The 25,818-nt window shown below is 52.1% G+C and overlaps 1 protein-coding gene across 1 annotated transcript; it reads right to left on the bottom strand.

The window, feature by feature from the left end:
* Positions 1–318: 318 nt before the first annotated feature.
* Positions 319–21,575, bottom strand: cd79a (CD79a molecule, immunoglobulin-associated alpha; the record flags this gene model as incomplete). Its single annotated transcript, XM_078537497.1, has 4 exons — positions 21,445–21,575; positions 12,515–12,769; positions 2,601–2,716; positions 319–384 (listed from the first exon to the last, which is right to left on the bottom strand). Coding segments are annotated over exons 1-4 (501 nt in total), but the record flags the coding sequence as incomplete, so codon positions are not given.
* Between the last annotated feature and the right edge of the window lie 4,243 nt (positions 21,576–25,818).

The following is a 25,818-nucleotide window of genomic DNA, read 5'->3' as shown; positions in this document are numbered from 1 at the left end:
AATGTGGGGGATACAGCAATTGGGTTGGGGCACAGAGTAAGCAGGCCCTGGATGGAGAAAAGTGGAATTCGATTGGACTTCCCTGTCACCTTCCATTTGAAACATTTGGGAATGCAATTTTACAAAGTTTAAGAATAAAGTATATTTTCGGGGTGCGAGCCAGACAAACCGGCTGATCTCACGGAGCAGCAGACGAGGCAGACGTCTGTCCGGTTCACATCGTGTGGGAGACAGGCACCTAGACAGGCGTCTGTCTGGTCACATCATGCGGGACACAGGCAGCTGGACAGGCGGCTGTCTCACAGGCAGAATTCGTACCTCGTACAGGTTCTCATTCTCTTCCTTGTAACGCTGAATCTTCTCCCTCGAGCTTTTCTGAGATTTCTGTCAGAAGAAAAATTGACAAGTGATCCAGTTACTGACAGCGGGCAGTCCTGCTGAGGGAGCGACAAACCAAACACACACACACACACGGAGGGCAATGTTACTGACCCCAGTGTCGTTAACCGGACATGAATATTACTCTAACACAAAAGCTTTTCAATTAAATTCAGAAACAATCTACACAGCAAAGTGCGTAAACATTCCCCATCAAACACTCCCAGGACAGGTACAGCACGGGGTTAGATACAGAGTAAAGCTCCCTCTACACTGTCCCCATCAAACACTCCCAGGGCAGGTACAGCACGGGGTTAGATACAGAGTAAAGCTCCCTCTACACTCTCCCCATCAAACACTCCCAGGACAGGTACAGCACGGGGTTAGATACAGAGTAAATCTCCCTCTACACTGTCGCCATCAAACACTCCCAGGACAGGTACAGCACAGGGTTAGATATAGAGTAAATCTCCCTCTACACTGTCCACATCAAACACTCCCAGGACAGGTACAGCACGGGGTTAGATACAGAGTAAAGCTCCCTCTACACTGTCCCCATCAAACACTCCCAGGACAGGTACAGCACGGGGTTAGATACAGAGTAAAGCTCCCTCTACACTGTCCCCATCAAACACTCCCAGGACAGGTACAGCACGGGGTTAGATACAGAGTAAAGCTCCCTCTACACTGTCCCCATCAAACACTCCCAGGACAGGTGCAGCACGGGGTTAGATACAGAGTAAAGCTCCCTCTACACTGTCCCCATTAAACACTCCCAGGACAGGTACAGCACGGGGTTAGATATAGAGTAAAGCTCCCTCTACACTGTCCCCATTAAACACTCCCAGGACAGGCACAGCATGGTGTTAGATACAGAGTAAAGCTCCCTCTGCACTGTCCCCGTCAAACTCTCCCAGGACAGGTACAGCATCGGGTCAAACACCCTAGGGCAGTTACTGCAGTGCAGTGTTAAGGTAGCGAATTGAAGCTGGTCTTTTCCTGGTGTGTTTGTGTGTGTGTGTGTGTGTGTTGTGTGTGTGGGAGTGTATGTTTGTTAGCGTGTGGTTTTTTTTATTCTGTCACAGGATGTGGGTCTCGCTGGCTGGGCCAGCATTTATTGCCTATCCCTAATTGCCCTTGAGAAGGTGGTGGTGAGCTGCCTTCTTGTGTGTGCATATGAGTGAGTCATGTGTATGTCTGTGTGTGTTTGTGTGTGCAGATGAGTATATGTGCATGTGTCTGTGTGTGCGTGTGTGTGAGTACGTGTGTGTTTGTATGTGTGCGCATGTGAATGTGTGTGTTTGTGAGTGTGTATGTGCGTGTGTGTTTGTGCCTGCCTGTTTGTGTGTATGTGTGTGTTTGTATGTGTGTGTGTGTGTGTGTTTGTGCCTGCCTGTTTGTGTATGTGTATGTGTGTATGTGTTTGTGCCTGCCTGTTTGTGTGTGTGTGTATGTGTGTGTGTGTTTGTGCCTGCCTGTTTGTGTATGTGTATGTGTGTGTGTGTGTTTGTGTATGTGTATGTGTATGTGTATGTGTGTGTGTGTATGTGTATATGGGTGTGTATGTGTGTGTGTGTATGTGTGTGTGTGTATGTGTATATGTGTGTGTATGTGTGTGTGTGTATGTGTATATGTGTGTGTATGTGTGTGTGTGTATGTGTATGTGTGTGTGCCTGCCTGTTTGTGTGTGTGTGTGTGTGTGTGTTTGTGCCTGCCTGGTTGTGCGTATGTGTGTGTTTATCTATTTGTGTGTTTGTGCCTGCCTGTTTGTGTATCTGTATGTGTTTGTGTGTGTGTGTGTGCCTGCCTGTTTGTGTGTGTGTATGTGTGTGTGTGTGTGCCTGCCTGTTTGTGTGTGTGTGTGTGTGTGTTTGTGCCTGCCTGGTTGTGCGTATGTGTGTGTTTGTCTATTTGTGTGTTTGTGCCTGCCTGTTTGTGTATCTGTATGTGTTTGTGTGTGTGTGTGTGTGTGTGTGTGTGCCTGCCTGTTTGTGTGTGTGTATGTGTGTGTGTGTGTGTGCCTGCCTGTTTGTGTGTGTGTGTGTGCGTGCCTGCGTATCTGTGTGTGTGAGTGCATGTGAGTGCGTGTGTGTCCGTGAGAGCCTGTGTGTGTCACTGAGCGGTAAGAGGGGGGAAGGTTACTAACACCTCACTCCGAGCTGTCAATTCTGCAGCCTTTCTGTTGAAAGGGTCTGGAAGTGTCTGTGACGAGCGAAGCTCACCTCTCGGAGCAGAATGGTCCCTGGGATAACAACGAGGCTGAGAAGGAGCACGCCCTCCACCATCAGGATGATGTTCTTCACAGATTCCTTGATGTTGAAGAATTTTTGCGGTGACTCTGGACCCGGGGAGATGAGGAAAGGTCAGAGAGGGTTAAGCATGAAATGCTGGGTTCTCCTGAGAGACGGTAATCATGAACTGCTTCCTGGCTGGAAATTCAATCCCACACTTCAAACCCACCTCCCTGTCAGTGAGTGGTAAAAAAAAAACAGAAACAGTTCACACCCAAAGAGACTTGGAGTGGCGGGGGGAAAGGGTCCAGGAATTTAGATACTTAAAACCTCATGATTAGGTAGAACAAATAATGAAAAAGGGCTCATGGAATCTGCTCTTTAGATCTAAGGGGGCAGTTCTGTGATTAGTTCTCAGCCATGCCTTAGGAAGGATATCTTAAACTCAGTACAGCATCGATTTGCCAGAATGATACATGCCCTCACAAGAGTTAAATTACAAAGAGAACTTACACAATCCGGGGTCCTATTCCCTGGAACTTAGAAGGCTCAGGACTGATTTGACAAAGTTTTCAAGATATTAAGGAAATCGGATAGGGGACGCTAGAGATTAACTGTCTTCTGCCGGCGAGGGAGCCTAGGACAAGGAAGTCAAGGTCTATAAAATACAACCAGACCTGTCAGGACTTAAATGAAGAAACACTTTGTACTCAAAGGGTGGTCCATATATGGACAGACCAATTAGGAGCAGGAGGAGGCCACTCAGCCCCTCGAGTCTGGTCCGCCCTTCAACAAGATCATGGCTGATCTGATTGTAACCTCAACCCCACCTCAATTCCCGCCTACCCCCGATAACCTTTGACTCCCTTGTTAGTCAAGAATCTACCTACCTCTGCCTTAAAAATATTCACTAACTCTGCCTCCCGGGAATGGAGTTCCACAGACTAATGATTCTCTGAGAGAAAAGAATTCTTCTCATCTCCATCTTAAGTGGGAGACTCCTTATTCTTAAATGGTGCCCCCCCTCGTTCTAGACTCCCTCTCCAGGAGAAACATCCTCTCCGCATCCACCCTGTTAAGTCCCCTCAGGAGTCTTATATGTTCCAATAAGGTCACCTCTCATTCTTCTAAGCTCCAGTGGGTACAAGCCCCAGCCTGTCCAACCTTTCCTCATAAGATAATCCCCCCTCCCAGTCCCAGGTATTAATTGAGTGAACCTCCTCTGAACTCATTCTAACTCATTTTTATCCTTTCTTAAATGAGGAGACCAAAACTGTACACGGTCCTCCAAATGTGGTCTCACCAACGCCAGACACAACTGTGGCAAAATATTCCTGTTTTTAATTCCATTCCCCCTCACAAAGGGCGACCACACTCCATTTGCCTTCCCAATCGCTTGCTGTATCTGCATACCAACTTTTTGTGATTCATGTACCAGGACACCCAGATCCCTCAGAGCTCTGCAATCTCTCTCCATTTAAATAATATGCATTCCCGTGGAGGTTGAGACCTCCGCGTTTGTCAAAGATGTTAAGGGATTTGGGCCTAGGTGGAGGCCCTGGGGTTTGGCGAGAGATCAGCCATGATTTCGTTCAGCGGTGGAGCAGCTTCGAGGGGCCGAATAGCCTCCTCCCCTGCCTCCATGACTCTTCCAACCTGCCCTGACCCCCCCAGAGACACCATGGGCCGCCACTTCTGATGGAGTGACAATTGAGTCGGATTTGCTGCCCCGCTTGACAGGCCTTACCTGAAAATCCAGCTGATCCCCCCATCTTCCGGCTACTGGCGCAAATTGTGGGGAGGAAATAAATACAATAACCATCACTATAAAAAAGTACTAGGGGAACTAATGGGGCTAAAGGCCAAAAAGCCATCTGGACCTGATGGGTTGCATCCTAGGATATTAAAGAAAATAGCTGTGGCAGAGATAGTGGATGCACTGGTAGTCATCTTCCAAGAATCCTTAGATTCTGGAAAAGTCCCAGAGGTTTGGAAAACTGCCAATGTAGCACCCTTATTCAAAAAGGGAGGGAGACAGAAAACAGGTAACCATAGGTCAGTTACCTTAACATCTGTCATTGGGAAAATGTTGCAGTCCATTATAAAGGATGTAATAGCAGAGCATTTCGAAATACATAATCTAATCAAGCAGAGTCAGCATGTCTTCGTGAAGGGGAAATCATGCCTGACAAATTTATTAGAATTCTGTGAGGAGGTAACAAGCAGGATAGATAAAGGGGAACCAGTAGATGTAATATATTTGGATTTCCAAAAGGCGTTCAATAAAGTACCGCACATAAGGTTACTTAATAAGATAAGAGCCCATGGTGTTGGGGGTAGTATATTAGCATGGATAGAGGATTGGCTAACTAATAGAAGACAGAGAGTTGGGATACGGGGGGCTTTTTCAGGATGGCATCCTGGAGTGGAGTGGAGTGGAGTGGAGTGGCATGGGGATCAGTGCCGATGCCACAGTTATATACAATATATATTAATGACTTGGATGAGGGAGGTGAATATACTATTGCCAAGTTTGCAGATGACACGAAAATAGGTGGGAAGGTAAGTGGTGAGGATGACACAAAGAGTCTATGGAAGGATATAGACAGGTTAAGTGAGTGGAAAAAAACTTGGCAGATGGAATATAATGTGGGAAAATGATAGGTTATGCACTTTGGCAGGAAGAATAGCGGAGCTGAATATTACTTAAATGGAGAAAGGCTGCAGAAAGCTGCAGCACAGAGGGATTTGGGGGTCCTCGTGCATGAATCCCAAGAAGCTAACATACAAGTTCAACAGGTAATAGGGAAGGCAAATGGAATGTTGGCCTTTATTTCAAAGGGAATGGAGCATAAAAATAGGGAAGTCTTGCTAAAACCATACAAGGCGCTAGTTAGACCACACCTAGAGTACTATGAACAGTTTTGTTCCCCTTATCTAAGGAAAGATAAACTGGCATTGGAGGCAGTCCAGAGAAGGTTCATTAGGTTGATTCTAAGGATGGATGGATTTTCTTATGAGGAGAGGTTGAGGAGGTTGAATCCGTACTCATTGGAGTTTAGAAGAGTGAGAGGTGAAACATATAAGATTCTTAGGGGGGCTTGACAGGGTAGATGCTGAGAGGTTGTTTCCCCTTGTGGGAGAGTCTAGGACCAGAGGGGATAATCTCAGAGTAAGGGGTCGCCCATTTAAGACACAGATGAGGAGGAATTTCTTCTCTCAGAGAGTAGTCAATCTGTGGAATTCTTTACTGCAGAGGGTTGTAGAGGTTGGGTCAGTAAGTAGATTCAAGGCTAAGATAGACAGATGGAATGGGGTGTGGGGGTGTCCCGTTTGGGAGGGGGGGGGAGGTTCCCGTGGGTGGGGCAGTCCCCTGGGGGGCAGTCCCCTGGAGGCCCCTGGTGGGTGGAGGTGGGCGGGTGTGTCCCAAGGGGGGAGTCCTATGTGAGGGTGCTCCCATGAGCGTGGGAGTCCCATGGAGGGGGGGGGGGGGGGGGTGGGTGGGGGGGTATGTCCCATGGGGGGGCAAAATCCCATGGGAGAGGTGGGGGAGTCCCATGGAGGGGGGAGTCCCATGGAGCAGGGCTGGGGGTGTCCCATGGGGTTGGGGAGTAATTGGGTGGCGGAGGGGGAGTCCCCTGGGGATTCAGGGGATTAAGGGGAGTCCTGTTGGGGGGGTGGGGGGTTGGTGTGAGCATGTACAGCAGTTACTCAGAAGCTACACGTGGTTTCAACATTACTAACTTCTTCTGGGTAACTATTGATATAAGATAGTCAGAAGAATCTCAAATTTGTGATTCATATCACCATTTTGGATGGTTTCCAGTGCAGGGAAAAGCCCATCGGAAGTTTGCCCTTCCCGGGCAATTGCCGTGTAATCCTTACCCGGGAACCTCCCAGGGTCCGGAGTGGGGGTGGGGGTGGGGGATTGTTCCCCAGTGCATCTTTGGGCTACTCCCAACCCCCCTGCAAGATACATCACCCTGGAGCTCAGACGTTGCAGCCCTATAGCTCCAACAGTCAATCGCCATCTTGCCTCCTTCTATCCCCTCTTTGCACCTTATCAATATCATTGCCCTGAACATTCCTCTCTCAACCCTACTTCAAAACTCCCACCCCCCCTTCTCCCCACTTCTCCACCACCCCACCCCCCACCTCCCCCACCCCCCTCATCCCACCCACCCCACAAACACTACCTCCTCGCTGCACTGAAATCGAGACTCATCGGCCCATCTCTGACGCCCACGCATCCTGTCACCTGAGATTTCTGGGACCCCTCCCTCCCTCCCCCTCCGCCTCCCCCTCCTCCCCACCCACCCCCCCATCCCCGCCATCCCGCCTAACTCAACCTGGCCGGCCCCTTCGCCTTGTGCTCGTCTTTGGTCAAAACAAAGATTTTGGCCCCCGATTTCCTTGCTCCAGGTCAATGTTGGAAATTACACCAAAATTTACACTTGTTTTTACACCAATGTTTCCATAAGACCATAAGACATAGGAGCAGAAATTAGGCCAATCAGCCCATCGAGTCTGCTCCGCCATTCAGTCATGGCTGATAAGTTTCTCAACCCCATCCTCCCGCCTTCTCCCCGTAACCTTCGACCCCCTTACCAATCAAGAACCTATCTATCTCGGTCTTAAATACACTCAATGACCTGGCCTCCACAGCCTTCTGTGGCAATGAATTCCATAGATTCACCACTCTCTGGCTAAAGAAGTTTCTCCTCATCTCTGTTCTAAAAGGTCTTCCCTTTACTCTGAGGCTGTGCCCTCGGGTCCTAGTCTCTCCTACTAATGGAAACATCTTCCCCATGTCCAGGCCTTTCAGTATTCTGTAAGTTTCAATCAGATCCCCCCTCATCCTTCTAAACTCCATCGAGTATAGACCCAGAGTCCTCAAACATTCCTCATATGTTAAGCCTTTCATTCCTGGGATCGTTCTTGTGAACCTCCTCTGGACCCTCTCCAGGGCCAGCACATCCTTCCTGAGATACAGGGCCCAAAATTGCTCACAATATTCCAAATATGGTCTGACCAGAGTCATATAAAGCACATCCCTGCATTTATATTCTAGTCCTCTCGAAATAAATGCCAACATTGCATTTGCCTTCCTAACTACCGACTCAACCTGCAAGTTAACCTTAAGAGAATCCTGGACTAGGACTCCCAAGTCCCTTTGCACTCCAGATTTCTGAATTCTCTCCCCATTTAGAAAATAGTCTTTGCCTCTATTCTTCCTACCAAAGTGCATGACCTCACACTTCCCCATGTTGTATTCCATCTGCCACTTCTTTGCCCATTCTCCTAACCTGTCCAAATCCTTCTGCAGCCTCCCCGCCTCCTCAATACTACCTGTCCCTCCACCTATCTTTGTATCATCTGCAAACTTAGCCAGGATGCCCTCAGTTCCTTCATCTAGATCATTAATGTATAAAGTGAAAAGTTATGGTCCCAACACTGACCCCTGCGGAACTCCACTAGTCACCGGCCACCATCCTGAGAAGGACCCCCTTATCCCCACTCTCTGCCTCCTGCCAGACAGCCAATCTTCTATCCATGCTAGTACCTTGCCTCTAATGCCATGGGCTGTTATCTTACTGAGCAGCCTCCTATGCGGCACCTTGTCAAAGGCCTTCTGGAAGTCCAAGTAGATAACATCCATTGGCTCTCCTTTGTCTAACCTACTCGTTACCTCCTCAAAGAATTCTAACAGATTTGTCAGGCATGACCTCCCCTTGATGAAACCATGCTGACTTTGCCCTATTTTACCATGCACTTCCAAGTATTCTGAAATCTTATCCTTAATAATGGATTCTAAAATCTTACCAACGACCGAGGTCAGGCTAATCGACCTGTAATTTCCCATCTTTTGCCTCACTCCCTTCTTAAACAGGGGGGTTACATTAGCGATTTTCCAGTCCTCTGGGACCCTCCCTGACTTGAGTGATTCCTGAAAGATCACCACTAATGCCTCCACTAACTCTTCAGCTATTTCCATCAAAACTCTGGGGTGTAATCCATCTGGTCCAGGTGATATATCCACTTTCAGACCTTTCAGTTTTCCTAGCACCTTCTCCTTGGTAATGACCACCATACTCACCTCTGCCCCCCAACTCTCTTGAACTTTGGGGATGTTACTTGTGTCTTCCACCGTGAAGACTGATGCACAGTACCTATTCAGTTCCTCCGCCATTTCTTTGTTCCCCACTACTACTTCTCCAGCGTCATTTTCCAGCGGCCCAATGTCCATTTTTGCCTCTCTCTTACCCTTTAGATATCTAAAAAAAACTCTTGCAATCTTTTGTTATATTACTGGCTAGTTTACCCTCATATTTAATCTTCTCCCTCCTTATTTCTTTTTTAGTTGTCCTCTGTTGGTCTTTGTAGGCTTCCCAATCCCCTGGTTTCCCACTGCTCTTCGCCGCATTGTATGCTTTCTCTTTAGCTTTTATGCTGTCCCTGACTTCCCTTGTCAGCCATGGTTGCCTCGTCCTCCCTTTAGTATGCTTCTTCTTCCTAGGGATGAATTTTTGCTGTGTCTCCCAAATTACTCCCAGAAACTCCTGCCATTGCTGTTCCACTGTCTTTCCTGCTAGGCTCATCTCCCAGTCAATTCTGGCCAGCTCCTCCCTCATGCCTCTATAGTTGCCTTTATTCAACTGTAATACCGTTACATCTGATTCCAGCTTTTTCCTCTCAAATTGCAGGGTAAATTCTATCATATTATGGTCACTTCCTCCTAAGGGTTCCTTCACCTTAAGCTCCCTTATCAAATCTGCCTCATTACTCATCACTCAATCTAGAATTGCCTGTTCCCTAGTGGGCTCCACCACAAGCTGCTCCAAAAAGCCATCTCGTAGACATTCCACAAATTCCACTGAGAATTTAAGGCAAAATTTTTGTCCAATCACACAAGGTAAAAACCAGCGCAAGCCAATTGGAGATCAGTGTAAACAATAGGGTCCGATGACTAAACTCGAACTTCCGTTCTTAATTGTGCATCATGAGGATTGAAGGCATCAAACTCGATCTGGCCCAGAGTGAACACTGCGCCCAAGACGCCTCTCCAAAGGGACAAAATGGGTCTGAAATCCTAACATCTCTCAATGACCAGCCATTCCCACCCACTCGCCACCCAACCCCCACACATTACACCACCCATCCGCCACCCATTCCCCACCCAACCCCCACGCATTACACAACCCATCCCCCACCCACTCCGCACCCAACCCCCACGCAATACACCACCCATCCCCCACCCACACCCCACCCAACCCCCACGCATTACACCACCCATCCCCCACCCACTCCCCACCCAACCCCCACGCATTACACCACCCATCCCCCACCCACTCCCCACCCAACCCCCACGCATTACACCACCTATCCCCCACCCACTCCCCACCCAACCCCACACATTACACAACCCATCCCCCACCCACTCCCCACCCAAACCCCACGCATTACACAACCCATCCCCCACCCACTCCCCACCCAACCCCCATGCATTAGACCACCCATCCCCCACCCACTCCCCACCCAACCCCCACGCATTACACCACCCATCCCCCACCCACTCCCCACCCAACCACCCACGCATTACACCACCCATCCCCCACCCATTCCCCACCCAAACCCCACGCATTACACAACCCATCCCCCACCCACTCCCCACCCAACCCCCACACATTACACCACCTATCCCCCACCCATTCCCCACCCAACCCCCACGCATTACTCCACCCATCCCCCACCCAACCCCCACGCATTACACCACCCATCCCCCACCCACTCCCCACCCAACCCCCACGCATTACTCCACCCATCCCCCACCCAACACCCACGCATTACACCACCCATCCCCCACCCACTCCCCACCCAACCCCCATGCATTACACCACCCACCCCCCACCCATTCCTCACCCAACCCCCACGCATTACACCATCCATCCCCCACACATTCCCCACCCAACCCCCACACATTACACCACCTATCCCCCACCCACACCCCACCCAACCCCCATGCATTACACCACCCACCCCCCACCCAACTCCCACACATTACACCACCCATCCCCCACCCACTCCCCACCCAACTCCACACATTACATCACCCATCCCCCACCCACACCCCACCCAACCCCCACACATTACACCACCCATCCCCCACCCACTCCCCACCCAACCCCCACACATTACACCACCCATCCCCCACCCACTTCCCACCCAACTCCACACATTACATCACCCATCCCCCACCCACACCCCACCCAACCCCCACACATTACACCACTCATCCCCCACCCACTCCCCACCCAACCCCACACATTACACCACCCATCCCCCACCCACTCCCCACACATTACACCCCCCATCCCCCACCCAACCCCCACACATTACACCACCCAACCCCCATGCGTTACACCACCCACCACCCACCCACTCCCCACCCAACCCCACACATTACACCACCCATCCACCACCCATCCCCCACCCATTCCCCACCCAACCCCCATGCATTACTCCACCCATCCCCCGCTCATTCCCCACCCAACCCCCATGCATTACTCCACCCATCCCCCGCTCATTCCCCACCCAACCCCACACATTACCCCACCCACTCCCAACCAACCCCCACCCAACCCCCACGCATTACACCACCCATCCCCCACCCACTCCCCACCCAACCCCATGCGTTACACCACCCACTCCCCACCCATCCCCCATGCATTACACCACCCATCCCCCACCCAACCACCACGCTTTACACCACCCATCCCCCATCCACTCCCCACTCACTCCCCCACCTATCCCACCACCCATCCCCCTCCCACTCACCACCCATCCCCCCTCACTTACTCCACCCACCCCCCCCGCCCACTCCCCACCCATTCCCCCTCCCCCTCCCCACCCAACACTCCCATCACCCGCTCCCCACACAATTCCCCCACCCACTCCCCACACATTCCCCCACCCACTCCTCACCTATTTCCCACCCACTCCCCATCCATTCTGACACCCACACTCGCCCCCCCCAACCCCGCCACCATCCTCTCGCCCCTTTGCCACTCAGTGAGGGACAACATGGAGCTGTTTCTAACCTGGCCCACCTTACAAAGGCTGGGGGAATTTTAATCTCCGGCCGTTGGGCAGTTGCGGACCCCTTGCCACGGGGTTCCACGCGTTCCCTGCTCCTTGGCATTGAGTAAAGAAGCTTCACCACAGGGGCGGCAACATCGGCCTGAGGGGCAGAGGGTGCGCGGGCCTGAAAGCGGGCGTGGCAACAGGCGGGCAGCGGGTGTGTGGCACTGGGGTAGCCAGGAGCATGAGGCACTCGCGATGGTCCGCGACAAGAGGGGAGATGAAATCTACCACCCCCTGGAAACCCAAGCTTGGCAGCGAATAACGGCCGCTCCCTCAACGGCCCCATCTTCCACCCTGCTCTTGGCCCCATTGTCACATCCTGAGGACAGCACCTTCCAAGCCCACGACCGCTACCCTCTAGAGGGACAAGGGCAGCAGCAGACACAGGGGGAACACCACCACCTGGAAGTTCCCCTCTGAGTCACTCACCCACTCTGGCTCGGAAATATATCGGCCGTTCCTTCACTGTCGCTGGGTCAAAATCCTGGGGCTCCCTCCCTAACAGCGCCGTGGGTGTACCTACACCACACGGGACTGCAGCGGCTCAAGAAGGCAGCTCACCCCCACCTTCTCAAGGGGCAATTAGGGGTGGGCAATAAATGCTGGGCCCGGCAGCGGCGCCCACATCCCCGTGAAAGGATTTTTAAAAATAGGTGTGGTTTCCTCGAGTCTCCCCCTCCCCGGAGCTTGGCATTCCCCCCAACGCCCTTCCACCCCCCCCAACCCTCAACCCAGCGTCTCAGCCGAAGGATTGAGCTGCTCACCGTATACGCGGAGTCCGAAATCGCAAGAGTAATTTCCGGAGTGCTTGTCCTGACAACGGTAAACTCCCATGTTCTCCTTCGTCACTTTCTGCCAGGTTTGGTCACCATCCACGGTGGTCAGTGGTTGCCAGTTGGAGCCATTGTAGGACCTCCACTCCCAAGTCACGGACTCCTTGGGGCCGAGCTCACACTCAAGCTGGAACGGGCTCCCGATCTGCGCCCGCACGGAGGTTTTCAGAACTGTCAAGGCCCCCACTGTAAACAAAGACCATCGGTCAATGCCACGACTGGACACAGGCGGAGAGTCAGGCAGCAAAGGAAGAGGCCACAGGGCCCAGAGCGCCTGTACCAGCTCATTGGAAAAGCGATCCAAATAACCCCATATAACCTGCCCCAAACCCCCCCCTCAGACCGCCAGATCTGTTCAAAGCAGTGTAAAGCTCCCTCTACACTGTCGCCATCAAACACTCCCAGGACAGGTACAGCACGGGGTTAGATACAGAGTAAAGCTCCCTCTACACCGTCCCCATCAAACACTCCCAGGACAGGTACAGCACGGGGTTAGATACAGAGTAAAACTCCCTCTACACTATCCCCATCAAACACTCCCAGGACAGGTACAGCACGGGGTTAGATACAGAGTAAAGCTCCCTCTACACTGTCCCCATCAAACACTCCCAGGACAGGTACAGCACGGGGTTAGATATAGAGTAAAGCTCCCTCTACACTGTCCCCATCAAACACTCCCAGGACAGGTACAGCACGGGGTTAGATAAATGCAGTAACCATGTTGCACCCAGAAAGATCTCACAGGCCGTGGGCTGACATCTAAATAGTTTTTTAAAGATGTTAGTTGAGAGGTGAATGTTGGTCCATGAGACTGGGGAGCACCACCCACCCACTCACACCCCCACTCTACCCCCTTCCACCCCCTACCACACGCCCACTTACTTCTCCAAAAAAGGGATCGAGAATGAGAGGGCACAGATTTAAAGTGATTTGCCAAAGAGGCAAATGTGACGTGAGAAAAAAGCTTTTCACACAGCGAGTGGTTGGGGTCTGGAATGCACTGCTGGGCAGTGTGGTGGAGGCAGGTTCAATCGAGGCATTCAACAGGGCGTGGGATGATTATTTAAACAGAAACAATGTGCAGGGGTACGGGGAAAAGGCAGGAGAAATGCACAGTCATAATGCTCATTCGCAGAGCTGGTACAGACACGATGGGCCGAATGGACTCCTTCTGTGCTGTTAAAACTCTATGATTCTGAGGTTTACTTGAGAGTGATGGGGAGGGGCCTGAGTTTGACATCTTATCAAAGACTAACCATCCGACAGTGCAGCACTCTGCCAGTATTGCCCCTTCGACAGGGCAGCACTCCCTCAGTACTGACCCTCCGACAGTGCAGCACTCCCTCAGTACTGACCCTCCAACAGTGCAGCGCTCCCACAGTGCTGACCCTCCGACAGTGCAGCGCTCCCTCAGTACTGACTCTCCGACAGTGCAGCGCTCCCACAGTGCTGACCCTCCGACAGTGCAGCGCTCCCTCAGTACTGACCCTCCGACAGTGCAGCGCTCCCACAGTGCTGACCCTCCGACAGTGCAGCACTCCCTCAGTACTGACCCTCTGACAGTGCAGCACTCCCTCAGTACTGACCCTCCGACAGTGCAGCACTCCCTCAGTACTGACCCTCCGACAGCGCAGCACTCCCTCAGTACTGACCATCCGACAGTGCAGCGCTCTCTCAGTACTGAACCTCTGACAGTGCAGCACTCCCTCAATACTGACCCTCCGACAGCGCAGCACTCCCTCAGTACTGACCCTCCGACAGTGCGGCACACCCTCAGTACTGACCCTCCGACAATGCAGCGCTCCCTCAGTACTGACCCTCCGACAGTGCAGCACTCCCTCAGTACTGAACCTCCGACAGTGCAGCGCTCCCTCAGTACTGACCCTCCGACAGTGCAGCGCTCCCTCAGTACTGACCCTCCGACAGTGCAGCGCTCCCTCAGTACTGGCACTAGAAGTGTCAGCTTGGGTTTTGGGGCTCATGCCTCTGGAATGGGAATCGAACCTGCCTTCCTTACTCCGAGATGACAGTGCTAAGGAGTGAGCTGACTGAATGGAGCCCTGAGTTGAGCTCACAGCTCGATGGTGCCGCAGTTTCAGGTCCTTTTTCAGAGCAGCTGTGTGTCTTTATCAGCCTCAAAATCGTGCCTGCCATCTCACTCAGCCTCTCCCCACCGCCCCCAGGGACCCTGTGGATAACAGTGCCTGGCACGTGAGATCTGAGTTCTATCTTTCAGCATAAACCCAGGTGCAACGTCTGCGCTCTGGTGCTGTTCTCACCCACAGCTTGCAGTGACGGGTCTTAATGGCCTTAGTACCTCTGGCTTCAGTGGGGAAGAATCACAAAAGGTGCTTGCTCTTGTGGACTGTGTCTCTCACTGGCAATTGTGTGTGTGTGTGTGTGTGTGTGTGTGTATGTATGTATGTTTCTCTGTGTGCCTGTGTGTGTATGTGTGTGTATGTTGCTCTGTGTGTCTGTGTGTGTGTGTCCATGTTACTGTGTGTGTGTGTGTGTGTGTGTGTGTATGTATGTTTCCCTGTGTGCCTGTGTGTGTATGTGCGTGTAAGTTGCTCTGTATGCCTGTGTGTGTGTGTCCATGTTACTGTATGTGTGTGTGTGTGTTACTGTGCGTGTATGTGTCTGTGTGTGCACTGGATGGAAATCTTATGAGCAGGTGTCCCACTTGAGACAGGATGTGTGCACTCAGGAGGTGCGAAGGTCTTTCAGTCCCTTGAGTTTTGGATCATGGGTTTGGAAAATGCTGTTGTCTTTGCCTGTGGAGCTTTGTATCCAATCAACTTCCTGTTTTTCTTTTTATTACTTTTCTGGAGTGTGAGTGTATCTGTGTGTGTGTGTCTATTTGTGTCCATGTGTCTGTGTGTGAGTGTGAATCTATGTGTGTGTGAGTGTCTGTGTGTGTGTGTGCGTGCGTGTATGTGTGTGAATCTATCTGTGTGTGAGTGTGTGTGTGCATTTGTGTATGAATATGTGCGTGTGTGTTTCTGTGTGTTTGCCTGTCTGTTTATGAGAGTGCATCTGTCTGTGTGTTTCTGTGTATGAGAAACTGTGGGTGTGTGTATCTGAGTGTGTGTCTGCATTTGTGTGTGTGTGCGTTTGTGTGTGAGAGACAGTTTTTACATGTGTGTATCCTTTTGTCTTTGTGTCTGAGAGTGTGCATACACCCATGTGTACATGTGTGTGTGCCTGTGTGAGTGTGAGAATGTCAGTTTGTGTATCTGTGTGAGTGTGAGTGTGAGTGTGTGTGTTTGTGTGTGTGTTTGTATCAGTGTATGTGAATACGTGGATGTCAGTTTGTGCATCTTTGTGAGTGTGAGATCGTGTGTGTGTGTGAGAATGTGTGTGTGTATGTATGTGTTTTATGTGTGTGTGTGTGTTGTGTATGTGTGTGTGTTTGTGTCAGTGTATGTGAGTTTGAGAGTATCAGTGCGTGTGTTTGTGGGTCATTGTGAGAGTGTTTGTGTCAGTGTATGTGAGTGCAAGTGTGTCAGTGTGTGTGCATCTGTGTGGTTGTGAGCTTGTAAATGTGTGTGTTTGTGGATGTGAAAGTGTCAAAATCAATTCCACCCAATCACCTTCTCCCTTATCCCTCAATCCCACCCACCTTCTCCCCATATCCCTCAATCCCACCCACCCACCTCCTCCCATATCCCTCAATCCCACCCACCTTCTCCCTTATCCCTCAGTTCCACCCATCCAACTCCCATATCCCTCAATCCCACCCATCCACTTTGTCCCATATCCCTCAATCCCACCCATCCACCTTCTCCCCATACTCCTCAATCCCACCCACCCACCTCCTCCCATATCCCTCAATCCCACCCACCTTCTCCCTTATCCCTCAATCCCACCCATCCATTTTGTCCCATATCCCACAAACCCACCCATCCACCTTCTCCCATATGCCTCAATCCCACCCATCTACCTTCCCCCCATATCCCTCAATCCCACTCACCCACCTTCTCCCCTTATCCCTCAATCCCACCCACCCACCTCTTCCCATATCCCTCAATCCCACCCATCCACCTTCTCCCATATCCCTCAATCCCACTCACCCACCCTCTCCCATATCCCTCAATCCCACCCATCCACCTTCTCCCCATATCCCTCAATCCCACTCACCCACCTTCTCCCATATCCCTCAATCCCACCCATCCACCTTCTCCCTATAAACCTCAATCCCACTCACCCACCTCCTCCCATATTCCTCAATCCCGCCCATCTTCTCCCTTATCCCTCAATCCCACCCACCCACCTCTTCCCATATTCCTCAATCCCACCCACCTTCTCCCTATTCCCTCAATCCCACCCACCCACCTTCTCCCCATATCCCTCAATCCCACCCACCCACCTTCTCCCCATATCCCTCAATCCCACCCACCCACCCTCCTCCTCCCATATCCCTCAATCCCACCCACCTCCTCCCTCATCCCTCAATCCCACCCACCCACCTCCTCCCATGTCCCTCAATCCCACCCACCCACCTCCTCCCATATCCCTCAATCCCACCCACCCACCTCCTCCCATATCCCTTAATCCCACCCACCCACCTCCTCCCATATCCCTTAATCCCACCCACCTTCTCCCTTATCCCTCAATCCCACCCACCTTCTCCCTTATCGCTCAATCCCATCCACCCACCCTCCTCCTCCCATATCCCTCAATCCCACCCACCTCCTCCCTCATCCCTCAATCCCACCCACCCACCTCCTCCCATGTCCCTCAATCCCACCCACCCACCTCCTCCCATATCCCTCAATCCCACCCACCCACCTCCTCCCATATCCCTCAATCCCACCCACCTTCTCCCATATCCCTCAATCCTACCCACCTTCTCCCATATCCCTCAATCCCACCCACCTTCTCCCATATCCCTCAATCCCATCCATCCACCTGGTGAGTGGGGATGTGCGTTGCTGCAATAAAAACCAAAAGTGCTGTAAAAACTCCGCAGGTCTGACAGTGACTTTGGAGGGAGAAACAGAGTTAACGTTTCGAGTCCAATGTGACTCTTCTTCCAACACAGGCCCTGGGAACAGAATGGCAATGATGAGATGCAGGGGCCCGGAGGTAGTGAGGCTAACACAGGACAAGACAGAAGCTGATGGAGGGCGTGTTTAGTTCAGCCCCTGACCTGTGAACGGTGCATCCTTTCAGACCCTGATGGCTGTGTATCCCTGAGCAGCACTGTGAGAATCTAGCACAGGACCGCACAGTTTATCTGGACCAGTGTCACTTTGAGTTGGTTACCTGTGATCTGAATGCAGTAAATGGGAACAGCGCTGCAAAGGGTGGATGAGAGCTATACCTGCACTGTCGGAGGGTCAGTACTGAGGGAGTGCTGCACTGTCAGAGAGTCAGTACTGTGGGAGTGCTGCACTGTCAGAAGGTCAGGAGTGAGGGACTGCTGCACTGTTGGAGGGTCAGTGCCGAGGGAGTGCTGCACTGTCGGAGGGTCAGTACCGAGGGAGTGCTGCACTGTTGGAGGGTCAGTAAGGAGGGGTGCTATACTGTCAGAGGGTCAGTACTGAGGGAGCTCTGCACTGTCGGAGGGTCAGTGCTGAGGGAGCGCTGCACTGTCAGAGGGTCAATACTGACAGAGTGCTGCACTGTTGGAGGGTCAATGCAGAGGGAGTGCTGCGCTGTCAGAGGGTCTCTGAGTGTGGTCTAACAGAGGGATATGGAGACCAGGACTGTGCACAGTGCTCTGGGTGTGGTCTAACTGAGGGATATGGAGACTAGGATTGTGCACAGTGCTCTGGGTGTGGTCTAACCAAGGGATATGGAGACCAGGACTGTGCACAGTGCTCCGGGTGTGGTGTAACCGAGGGATATGGAGACCAGGACTGTGCACAGTGCTCCGGGTGTGGTCTAACCGAGTGATATGGAGACCAGGACTGTGCACAGTGCTCCGGGTGTGGTCTAACTGAGGGATATGGAGACCAGGACTGTGCACAGTGCTCCGGGTGTGGTCTAACCGAGGGATATGGAGACCAGGACTGTGCACATTGCTGCGGGTGTGGACTAACCGAGGGATATGGAGACCAGGACTGTGCACAGTGCTCCGGGTGTAGTGTAACCGAGGGATATGGAGACCAGGACTGTGCACAGTGCTCCGGGTGTGGTCTAACCGACGGATATGGAGACCAGAACTGTGCACAGTGCTCCGGGTGTGGTCTAACCGAGGGATATGGAGACCAGGACTGTGCACAGTGCTCCGGGTGTGGTCTAACCGAGGGATATGGAGACCAGGACTGTGCACAGTGCTCCGGGTGTGGTCTAACCGAGGGATACGGAGACCAGGACTGTGCACGGTGCTCCGAGTGTGGTCTAACCGAGGGATATGGAGACCAGGACTGTGCACAGTGCTCCGGGTGTGGTCTAACCGAGGGATATGGAGAACCGGACTGTGCACAGTGCTCCGGGTGTGGTCTAACCGAGGGATACGGAGACCAGGACTGTGCACGGTGCTCCGAGTGTGGTCTAACCGAGGGATATGGAGACCAGGACTGTGCACAGTGCTCCGGGTGTGGACTAACCGAGGGATATGGAGACCAGGACTGTGCACAGTGCTCCGGGTGTGGACTAACCGAGGGCTATGGAGACCAGGACTGTGCACAGTGTTCCGATTGTGGTCTAACCGAGGGCTATGGAGACCAGGACTTTGCACAGTGCTCCAGGTGTGGTCTAACCGAGGGATATGGAGACCAGGACTGTGAACAGTGCTCCGGGTGTGGTCTAACCGAGGGATATGGAGACCAGGACTGTGCACAGTGTTCCGAATGTGGTCTCACCGAGGGCTATGGAGACCAGGACTTTGCACAGTGCTCCGAATGTGGCCTAACCGAGGGCTATGGAGACCAGGACTGTGCACAGTGCTCCGGGTGTGGTCTAACCGAGGGATATGGAGACCAGGACAGTGCACACTGCTCCGGGTGTAATCTAACCGAGGGTTATCGAGACCAGGACTGTGCGCAGTGCTCCGGGTGTGGTCTAACTGAGGGATATGGAGACCAGGACTGTGCACAGTGCTCCGGATGTGGTCTAAAAAAGCTATCTGGAGAACGGAACTATGCACAGGGGACCAAGTGTGGTCTAACCAAGGTATATGGAGACCAGAACTGTGCACAGTGCTCCGAGTGTGGTCTAAACACAGGATATGGAGACTAGAACTGTGCACAGTGCTCTGAGTGTGGTCTAAACACAGGATATGGAGACTAGAACTGTACACTATGCTCCAAGTGAGACCTGAACACGGTACATGGAGACCAGATCTCTGTACTATGCTCCAAATGTAGTGTAATCAAGACTTGATAGAAGCTGAGAATTGATTAGCCCTCTGAGTTCCTTCAAAGCCTGTGACCATCGAGTCGTGGCATCGATTTTCAGATCTGTTTTCTATCAGTGACAGTGGCTTGCCAGCCCAGAGAGTGCAGTGAATGCGAAATCATGTTCCTTCTCCAAACCAGGGTGAGGCACACCCGGAACACACAGTCCTGGTCTCCATATCCCTTGTTTAGACCACACCCGGAGCACCGTGCACAGTTCTGGTCTCCATATCCCTCGGTTAGACCATACCCGGAGCACTGTGCACAGTCCTCGTCTCCATATCCCTCGGTTAGACCACACTCGGAGCACTGTGCACAGTCCTCGTCTCCATATCCCTCGGTTAGACCACACCCGGAGCACTGTACGCATTCCTGGTCTCCATATCCCTCGGTTAGATCACACCCAGAGCACTGTGCACAGTCCTGGTCTCCATATCCCTCGGTTAGATCACACCCAGAGCACTGTGCACAGTCCTGGTCTCCATATCCCTCGGTTAGATCACACCCGGAGCACTGTGCACAGTCCTGGTCTCCATATCCCTCGGTTACACTACACCCGGAGCACTGTACACAGTCCTGGTCTCCATATCCCTTGGTTAGACCACACCCGGAGCACTGTGCACAGTCCTGGTCTCCATATCCCTCGGTTACACTACACCCGGAGCACTGTGCACGGTCCTGGTCTCCATATCCCTCGGTTAGACCACACCCGGAGCACTGTGCACAGTCCCGGTCTCCATATCCCTCGGTTAGACCACACCCGGAGCACTGTGCACAGTCCTGGTCTCCATATCCCTCGGTTACACTACACCCGGAGCACTGTGCACAGTCCTGGTCTCCATATCCCTCGGTTAGACCACACCCGGAGCACTGTGCACAGTACCGGTCTCCATATCCCTCGGTTAGACCACACCCGGAGCACTGTACACAGTCCTGGTCTCCATATCCCTCGGTTAGACCGCACTCGGAGCACTGTGCACAGTCCCGGTCTCCATATCCCTCGGTTAGACCACACCCGGAGCACTGTACACAGTCCTGGTCTCCATATCCCTCGGTTAGACCACACTCGGAGCACTGTGCACAGTCCTGGTCTCCATATCCCTCGGTTAGACCACACCCGGAGCACTGTACACAGTCCTGGTCTCCATATCCCTCGGTTAGACCACACCCGGAGCACTGTGCACAGTCCTGGTCTCCGTATCCCTCGGTTAGACCACACCCGGAGCACTGTGCACAGTCCTGGTCTCCATATCCCTCGGTTAGACCACACCCGGAGCACTGTGCACAGTCCCGGTCTCCATATCCCTCGGTTAGACCACACTCGGAGCACTGTGCACGGTCCTGGTCTCCATATCCCTCGGTTAGACCACACTCGGAGCACTGTGCACGGTCCTGGTCTCCATATCCCTCAGTTGGACCACACCCGGAGCACCGTGCACAGTTCTAGTCTCCACACTCTCTGCTGCCAGGCCTCTCCGAGCTACCCTTGCCCAGACACCCCTCCCTCACACTCACCATCAGCTGCCATTGCCATCAGCAGGAGCCATGTCGCCAAGGTTTTCACCGCAGGATTTGCCATCTCCGAGCTGTCCTGTAGCAAACGCAACTACGGCTCGATCCGCTTGTCGCAGCCCATCCCCGGTGCCGTGTCCAAGTGCCAGTGAGAGAGAGAGCACGCTCTCATGGGACATGGTGGGCCGGATGTTTGTCTGTTCCTCGCAGTCACGGCCCACTACCCACCACAGATGTTTCTCAACTTCCGCTTTCCTCTCTAAGTCGAGCAGAACACTGCTTTCAGAGCCTCCCCTGAGAGCGGACACCAAACCCCTCCTGTGGGGGTGGTCACCGATCTGTACCTGCCCCTGTACCTGCAACCTAGAGAATGCCCTATCCAAACATTTTAACATCGTTTCTGCACTCAATGCGCTCAATTACAAAGTGACGTCAAAAGTTCTAATTTGGATTGAATTTTACATCAAATTTGATAGCACGCTCAAAGCTATCCAGTGCGCTCAAAGCTATCCAGTGCACTCAGAGCTATCCAGTGCACTCAGAGCTATCCAGTGCACTCAAAGCTATCCAGTGCGCTCAAAGCTATCCAGTGTGCTCAAAGCTATCCAGTGTGCTCAAAGCTATCCAGTGCGCTCAAAGCTATCCAGTGCACTCAAAGCTATCCAGTGTGCTCAAAGCTATCCAGTGCACTCAAAGCTATCCAGTGTGCTCAAAGCTATCCAGTGCACTCAAAGCTATCCAGTGCACTCAAAGCTATCCAGTGTGCTCAAAGCTATCCAGTGTGCTCAAAGCTATCCAGTGCACTCAAAGCTATCCAGTGTGCTCAAAGCTATCCAGTGCGCTCAAAGCTATCCAGTGTGCTCAAAGCTATCCAGTGCACTCAAAGCTATCCAGTGTGCTCAAAGCTATCCAGTGCACTCAAAGCTATCCAGTGCACTCAAAGCTATCCAGTGCGCTCAAAGCTATCCAGTGCGCTCAAAGCTATCCAGTGCGCTCAAAGCTATCCAGTGCGCTCAAAGCTATCCAGTGTGCTCAAAGCTATCCAGTGCGCTCAAAGCTATCCAGTGCGCTCAAAGCTATCCAGTGCACTCAAAGCTATCCAGTGCGCTCAAAGCTATCCAGTGCGCTCAAAGCTATCCAGTGCGCTCAAAGCTATCCAGTGCACTCAAAGCTATCCGGTGCACTCAAAGCTATCCAGTGTGCTCAAAGCTATCCAGTGCACTCAAAGCTATCCAGTGCGCTCAAAACTATCCAGTGCACTCAAAGCTATCCAGTGCGCTCAAAGCTATCCAGTGCGCTCAAAGCTATCCAGTGTGCTCAAAGCTATCCAGTGCACTCAAAGCTATCCAGTGCGCTCAAAGCTATCCAGTACGCTCAAAGCTATCCAGTGCGCTCAAAACTATCCAGTGCGCTCAAAGCTATCCAGTGCGCTCAAAGCTATCCAGTACACTCAGAGCTATCCAGTGTGCTCAAAGCTATCCAGTGTGCTCAAAGCTATCCAGTGCGCTCAAAGCTATCCAGTGTGCTCAAAGCTATCCAGTGCGCTCAAAGCTATCCAGTGTGCTCAAAGCTATCCAGTGCGCTCAAAGCTATCCAGTGCGCTCAAAGCTATCCAGTGCGCTCAAAACTATCCAGTGCGCTCAAAGCTATCCAGTGCGCTCAAAGCTATCCAGTGTGCTCAAAGCTATCCAGTGCACTCAAAGCTATCCAGTGCGCTCAAAGCTATCCAGTGCGCTCAAAACTATCCAGTGCACTCAAAGCTATCCAGTGTGCTCAAAACTATCCAGTGCACTCAAAGCTATCCAGTGCGCTCAAAACTATCCAGTGCACTCAAAGCTATCCAGTGCGCTCAAAGCTATCCAGTGCACTCAAAACTATCCAGTGTGCTCAAAGCTATCCAGTGCACTCAAAGTTATCCAGTGCGCTCAAAGCTATCCAGTGCACTCAAAGCTATCCAGTGCGCTCAAAGCTATCCAGTACACTCAGAGCTATCCAGTGCGCTCAAAGCTATCCAGTGCGCTCAAAGCTATCCAGTGCGCTCAAAGCTATCCAGTACACTCAGAGCTATCCAGTGCGCTCAAAGCTATCCAGTGCGCTCAAAGCTATCCAGTGCGCTCAAAGCTATCCAGTGCGCTCAAAGCTATCCAGTGCGCTCAAAGCTATCCAGTGTGCTCAAAGCTATCCAGTGCGCTCAAAGCTATACAGTGCGCTCAAAGCTATCCAGTGCGCTCAAAAACTATCCAGTGCACTCAAAGCTATCCAGTGCGCTCAAAACTATCCAGTGCACTCAAAGCTATCCAGTGCGCTCAAAGCTATCCGGTGCACTCAAAGCTATCCAGTGTGCTCAAAGCTATCCAGTGCACTCAAAGCTATCCAGTGCGCTCAAAACTATCCAGTGCACTCAAAGCTATCCAGTGCGCTCAAAGCTATCCAGTGTGCTCAAAGCTATCCAGTGTGCTCAAAGCTATCCAGTACGCTCAAAGCTATCCAGTGCGCTCAAAGCTATCCAGTGCGCTCAAAACTATCCAGTGCACTCAAAACTATCCAGTGCGCTCAATGCTATCCAGTGTGCTCAAAGCTATCCAGTGCACTCAAAGTTATCCAGTGCGCTCAAAGCTATCCAGTGCACTCAAAGCTATCCAGTGCGCTCAAAGCTATCCAGTGAGCTCAAAGCTATCCAGTGCGCTCAAAACTATCCAGTGCACTGAAAGCTATCCAGTACACTCAAAGCTATCCAGTGCACTCAAAGCTATCCAGTGTGCTCATAGCTACCCAGTGTAAACAGAGCTATCCTGCCACTTAAAGCTATCCAGTGCACTCAAAGCTATCTAGTGCACTCAGAGCTATCCAGCATGCTCAAAACTATCCAGTGCACTCAAAGCTATCCAGTGCACTCAGAGCTATCCAGTGCACTCAGAGCTATCCAGTGCACTCAGAGCTATCCATTGCACTCAGAGCTTTCCAGTGCACTCAGAGCTATCCAGCGTGCTCAAAGCTATGCAATGCACTCAAGCTATCCAGCACACAAAACGCTATAAAGTGCACTCAAATCTATCCATCATGCTCAAAGCTATTAAATGTACTCAAAGTTATCCAGCGCACTCAGTAACCTGCATTTAAAAAGTACAAGGAAATAAATTACTTAAATAATATGTGAATTTGCCCAGATTTTCATTGAGTCCAAAAGAATCGCTCCACTATACAGGACATTGTTGAAAGCAGCACCAGATCCCCATCAGTTCTTAATTCATTTTAGTTTCAGGGTTTATAATTTCCACCCACTCATCCGCCAGGTCTCAGGGTCTAACCTCTCCCCCCTCCCCAGTCTCAGGGTCTAACCTCTCCCCCCTCCCTAGTCTCAGGGTCTAACCTCTGCCCCTCCCTAGTCTCAGGGTCTAAGTTCTCCCCCCTCCCCAAACTCAGGGTCTAACCTCTCCCCCCTCCCCAGTCTCAGGGTCTAACCTCACCACCCTCCCCAGTCTCAGGGTCTAACCTCACCCCCCTCCCCAGTCTCAGGGTCTAAGCTCTCCCCCCTCCCCAGTCTCAGGGTCTAAACTCTCCCCCCTCCCCAGTCTCAGGGTCTAACCTCTACCCCCTCCCCAGTCTCAGGGTCTAAACTCTCCCCCCTCCCCAGTCTCAGGGTCTAAACTCTCCCCACCGCCACCCCAGTCTCAAGGTCTAAACTCTCCCCCCTCCCCAGTCTCAGGATCTAACCTCTACCCCCTCCCGAGTCTCAGGGTCTAAACTCTCCCCCCTCCCCAGTCTCAGGGTCTAAACTCTCCCCCCTCCCCAGTCTCAGGGTCTAAACTTTCCCCACCACCACCCCAGTCTCAGGGTCTAAACTCTCCCCCCTCCCCAGTCTCAGGGTCTAACCTCTCCCCCCTCCCCAGTCTCAGGGTCTAAACTCTCCCCCCTCCCCAGTCTCAGGGTCTAAACTTTCTCCCTCCCCCCAATCTCAGTCTAAACTCGCTGCTCTCTCCCTCCTCCCTCACCCTCCAAGCTTGCCCCACTCCTTCAGCCTCCAAACTCTCCCCACTCCCTCCATCCTGTGGTTTGGGGCAACTGATGTCAATTACAGGATTTATAAAGTTAAATAATGGCTAAATGATTGGTTTTGAGTACAATTGATGTCAAATGAATGCAAATGAACACCGCAGAATTTAAATGATGTCAAACTTTTCAGGTAGGGAGTGCAGAGAAATATTCACTCTGTATCTAATCCCGTGCTGTACCTGTACTGGGAATGTTTGATGGGGACAGTGCAGAGGGAGCTTTACTCTGTATCTAACCCTGTGCTGTACCTGCCCTGGGAGTGTTTGATGGGGACAGTGCAGAGGGAGCTTTACTCTGTATCTAACCCCGTGCTGTACCTGTCCT

This window comes from Cetorhinus maximus, unplaced genomic scaffold, assembly GCF_964194155.1.
Source record: "Cetorhinus maximus unplaced genomic scaffold, sCetMax3.hap1.1 HAP1_SCAFFOLD_2475, whole genome shotgun sequence".
NCBI lineage: Eukaryota > Metazoa > Chordata > Chondrichthyes > Lamniformes > Cetorhinidae > Cetorhinus > Cetorhinus maximus.
The sequence above is the reverse complement of the archived record's forward strand: the minus strand, read 5'-3'. Positions and strand labels throughout refer to the sequence as shown.